Raw genomic sequence first — 5,077 nt, forward strand, 5'->3', positions numbered from 1 at the left:
CCGACTGTAATTTCAGGCTCTGTAATGTATGTACATAGTACTGCAGGCACTAGGCTAATGAGAGCCATGTAATCTGATTTGCATTGATAAACTACTTCCTCAAAATAACATTGTTATACAAACAGGTACAATAACCCCATCCAAAGGTACAATAAACCCATCGTACACTATATACATGGATATACTTACCATTTTTTGAAGAAATGTCTCCAGTTTCTTTTTCTTCAGTGGGTCTTTAGTCTTCCTAGCCTCAGTCTCCATTTGAGCTCTCTCTTGTTTCTTCACATCTTCAAGGAAAGAGAAACTCTTTGAGAACAAGTCAAGATTCAAGTGTCCACACCTTTCATCAAAACGAGGATCCATTCTCTTCTCCTATGCATGCACAAAGGGAAGGGAAAGGGAGAGGATAGAAAGGGGAAGGAGAAAGAGAGAACAATATAGGAACAGAGAGTACAAAAGAGGAGAGTAAAATAATAGTAGAGGAAGGGAAAGAGAGAGGGAGAGAGAGAGAGAGCAAATAGTCTACTATAATCTTGTAAAATATCCACCTTTTTAGGGACTTGTATAACTTGTTTAAATCTACTAACACGCTTCTTTGATGACATTTCTCAGGGCCTGAGAGTGAAAAAAAACATTGCTTATAAAAATTTGCAGCACACATCCTCCAGCTTTCACAAGAACTACATAAATTTGCTTGCCAGTTGGCACCATTTCAAAAATTGTGCACAAGCGGCCATAATTGGCTTGAATGATAAACAAGTTGTACACATTATGCATTGGTCTGGCTGGCGATACTAAATATTTACACATCTTACCTATTCTTGCTTGTCCTTTTAAAATCTTTATTATCATTGTCCTGTACTCTTAAGTGCTTTTGAAATGTATTGTCAAATCTAGACAGAAAGGGAATAGAGAGAAGGAGAGGAGAAAGATGAGAGAGAAGGCCAGGACCATATTTTTAATTGTTCATTCCTTACTTCTTTGTCCCCACTTTCTGTCTAAGATCTTGAAGCTGGCCCAGTGGTATATTTGATATTTCTAAGGAAAGAACTCAAATCTAAACCAAACTTTAGTTCCATTACCCTGTCTAATATCAGCCTCACTCTCATCAGCCATCTTAAACGAATGGGTGTGCCTTGGTCTCAACAAGCTTTATGGATGAAGAGGTCGAGGTTGATGCCTTTAAAAAAGAGTTTAAAAGATTCAATAGACCAAGCGAGGATGACATAAAAGACATCATTGATTTCACTCAACCTGAAAGGTTTAATGAGGTACGTGTACATCAGTTTTATTAAAGTTTTTATATGTCCATTGCCCCTTGTATCAGCATAGATCCTTACTATCCAGACAGTAGTTGATCCTCCTCCATTAGGAGCTTCAATCAGTGATGTACAATCATCGTGTAATGAGTTGGGATTAACATTACCAAGTGAATGGAAAGTTTACAGTCTCAAAACCATACCTGGTAGGCATTGTGATGTACTGATGTTGTTGTTCCATTGATTAACTGTATAACATTATGGTATGGGAAGAGTACCCTTGGCATTATACAATTAAGATCAAAGTCAGTGCACTGCATGGTGGTTGACAGATAATGTGCTACTACAAACCATTATTACAGCAAATGTTAGACACATTAGATATTATAAAAAGACACTTTGTAGCTTTGTTTAGGGTAAACAAGCAAATTAATGTGGACACATACAAAAGTACAGACACACTCAATGTGCTTACTGTATGCAAATTCAGCATAGCCTAGATTAAGATATTGCAGATATTCTTTAAGTACACACAGGTTATACCTACATGTATGTGCCTCTTTTCTTAGAAATCATGTACAGTGAGTACTCTTGGCATTATGATTAAGTCACTTTATTTATTAAAAAATGACGTATTTGACATGTTAGACATTATGAGACACATTATGCTGAATTTGCATACCGTAAGCACATTGAGTGTGTATGTACTTTTGTATGTGTCTGTTTATACATGTGTCACATAAATTTGCTTGTCTATATCCTAAACAAAGTGTCCCTGACTCCTTGTCCCAGTTTCATATAATCTAAAAAATAGACACAGTATGTATATAGACATACAGCAACTGATAAACGTTGTAATAAGCATATGAAACTGGGACAGGGAGTCAGGGACACTTTGTTTAGGATAGACAAGCAAATTAATGTGGACACATACAAATGTATAGACCATACACATACAAAAGTATACAGACACACTAAAATCAGCATAGCCTAGATGTAGACACAGGTTATACATGTACCTGCATGTAGCTACCTCTTTTTCTTAGAAATGTACTACGTTATAGTAACTATAAACAAACATTACTACATGACAAACTTAGTGTACCTCATTCTTAGAGGGGACACATACAATACATGTACATACAATGTATTAATGTGGACACTTAATGTATAGACATACACATACAAAAGTACAGACACACTCAATTTGGGCTGTGTACAATCACTGGACTGGAAAGGTGGAATGGAATAGTGGAATGGAATAGTGGAATAGCTACTGCAAATATGTTTGTGGGCAGTAGACATAATTTTTGTAATTCTATTTTTGTTAGAAGTCCCCTAGTTAGCTTAGGAGTCCCCTACTTATGTTAGGAGTCCCCTAGTTAGCTTAGGAGTCCCCTAGTTAGCTTAGGAGTCCCCAAGGTTGGGTTTAGGGTTTAGTTTTTTTTAATTTAGAGCGTCCCCTAGTCATGTTAAGAGTCCCCTACTTATGTTAGGAGTCCCCTAGTTAGCTTAGGAGTCCCCAAGGTTGGGTTTAGGGTTTAGTTTTTTTTATTTAGAGTGTCCCCTAGTCATGTTAAGAGTCCCCTACTTATGTTAGGAGTCCCCTACTTATGTTAGGAGTCCCCTGCTTATGTTAGGAGTCCCCTAGTTTTTTTTCTGTTGTGGTTTTTTAATTCTTTGGTACAAATACTGTATCAAATTAATCAAAAATCATTCCACTATTCCATTCCACCTTTCCAGTCCAGTGATTATATACAGCCCTCAATTTGCTTACAGTATGCAAATTCAGCATAGCCTAGATTAAGACACTGCAGACATTCTTAAGTACACACAGGTTATACTTGCGTGTACCTCTTTTCTTAGAAATCCACTTAAGCAACTATAAATAAACATTACTAGACAAACACGTATTACTGAACTTCATTCTTTTACATGCAGGACTGATATTCATTACTAATCCATTCCTGTGTGGAGGGCAGCACTATTGGATGCAAAAGTGTCTATTACAGTATCCATTACTACCCAATGTCACTAACTTAGACTCACACATCAGCAGAACAGGATCAGGACAAATATGGCCAATTGGCAAGTGAGTGAATGATTGGACAATAATTCTGACATGTTATATGAGTATCCGATGTCAATAAGAAATTGATCAAGTGTTGTACTACGATTGGATGTATTTTATGTCATTTTAATTGTAAAATAATTGCTAGCACATGTACATCGTTATAATATAACAATGTACATATATGTACATACATAAAATACATGTTCATACATATGTGTGTACATACTTATCTTATATTTTACAGCTAAGAGCATTTGTGGATAGTTACTGGTCACTTTGAAAGTTAAAAATTATAATCAATAATAACAAATTATTGTTTAAAAAACTCAGTGACGTCACACACAATACTATGTTTCTACTTGAACAGTCAGTATAATGCTCTCTTGGACATTAGCTTTATCAGAGTCAATTGTTATTTTGTCACTGAATGTATCATCATAGTTCTTGTTACTATAACACTATTTTTAGATTAAGGACTGATTTTGATGATGCTAAGTTGCTAACAATTAACTGATCGGTGCCCATGGCTATTGCTCTCAAGTAATCAAAATAATAATGATTAGCTTACTTAATGAGGTGAATTAGTGAATTGCCTTATATGTATTACAGCTGAAGCTCTGATAAAGCTAACGTCCAAAAGAGCATTATACTGACTGGTTAAGTGGAAACATAGTATTGTGTGTGACGATTTATCATTGTGTTTTTTAATAATAATTATGGGTTGTGACTGTTATTAGTCATACACACATCTATATTATGTACATATACATGTATGTATATGTACATAATAATGTACATATATATTATGTATCTACATGTACATACTGTATACCGTAGGTCGGGATATATTCGTGGCTGCTTATTTTCGCAATTTTTTCCCGCGCTCAGCAATTACCATGGTTACCAGATGCAATTTTAATTGAAAAGGCCGCGATATTAAGAGCAAAGGACTCTGTTGCAGTGTTCTTGGGTTGTTGTTCTTCTTGTTTTTACTAATCTTGGGTCTCTTTGGAGCTGTTTTAACCAGAGCTACTCTCCTCACTCTGCCTCGCCGTATCTTGGCCCATTGTTGGGACTCCCCACCCATTTATTAACTTGGGCGTGGTTAATTATCACCAGCAAGTGGAGCGGCAAGGATTTGTAGCAAAGAGCTCGAAGGTAGTGGTCCATACAAGAAGATAGCGGATGGAGAACTGGATGGCTCCCGCTAAAGCTGCTAAAGAATAGATTAGTGATGTTCGATACCGATACCAAAGTACTCGATACTTCGATACTACCCAGGATCAAAACGGTATCGAAAGCAATTCCAGTATCGAAAGATTCGATTCCGAGTACAGCCACACCCACTTAACTACAATAATAGTTAATAAACTACTAGTTAATTTTAAAATTAAAATGTAAATATTTTTTTATTTTAAAAAATGAACATTAAGAATAATATATAATCCTTCTCCAGCTGCTCTCTGAACTTTCTCAGTCTTTCTTGATTGTTGTTTGAGTCTTTGAGATGGTGAAAAATGTGGAAGTGAACAATGAAGCCTGTTTTTAGTGTTCATGGTCAATTCTAGCAGCAGTAACTGGCTGGAAGCACCTCTAGACTTTGACCTTATCTGGTACTCGGAATCGTACTCGATACCATCGATACTCTGAGAAAAAGTACTCGGAATCGAACCGAATTCATTTTTTCAGGTATCAAACATCACTAGAATAGATAATTAGCTGCTGAACACTGTAATTGTATAAA

General features: G+C 36.1%; 1 protein-coding gene and 1 long non-coding RNA gene across 2 annotated transcripts; one reads left to right on the plus strand and one right to left on the minus strand.

The window, feature by feature from the left end:
- Nucleotides 1–335: 335 nt before the first annotated feature.
- Nucleotides 336–1,173, minus strand: LOC109588483 (uncharacterized). Its single transcript, XR_002188191.1, has 5 exons — nucleotides 1,083–1,173; nucleotides 978–1,038; nucleotides 816–893; nucleotides 549–615; nucleotides 336–372 (listed from the first exon to the last, which is right to left on the minus strand). It is a non-coding gene; the product is annotated as an uncharacterized LOC109588483 (long non-coding RNA).
- On the plus strand, nucleotides 1,141–3,874 carry LOC109588482 (DNA demethylase ALKBH1-like). Its single transcript, XM_020004644.1, has 4 exons — nucleotides 1,141–1,271; nucleotides 1,333–1,465; nucleotides 3,201–3,351; nucleotides 3,802–3,874. The coding sequence occupies exons 1-4, from the start codon at nucleotides 1,155–1,157 to the stop codon at nucleotides 3,845–3,847; spliced, it is 447 nt and encodes a 148-aa protein (XP_019860203.1). The 5' UTR covers nucleotides 1,141–1,154; the 3' UTR covers nucleotides 3,848–3,874.
- Nucleotides 3,875–5,077: the final 1,203 nt, after the last annotated feature.

This window comes from Amphimedon queenslandica, unplaced genomic scaffold (assembly GCF_000090795.2).
Source record: "Amphimedon queenslandica unplaced genomic scaffold, v1.1 AMPQUscaffold_12064, whole genome shotgun sequence".
In the NCBI taxonomy this organism is placed as follows: domain Eukaryota; kingdom Metazoa; phylum Porifera; class Demospongiae; order Haplosclerida; family Niphatidae; genus Amphimedon; species Amphimedon queenslandica.

Bases quoted from the DNA above. Each gene is read 5' to 3' on its own strand.
- LOC109588482 (XM_020004644.1), top strand. From the start codon at position 1,155: ATGGATGAAGAGGTCGAGGTTGATGCCTTTAAAAAAGAGTTTAAAAGA. The intron at 1,272-1,332 runs GTACGTGTACAT...GTATCAGCATAG, and splicing joins AACCTGAAAGGTTTAATGAG to ATCCTTACTATCCAGACAGT. The intron at 3,352-3,801 runs GTGAGTGAATGA...CACTATTTTTAG, and splicing joins CAAATATGGCCAATTGGCAA to ATTAAGGACTGATTTTGATG.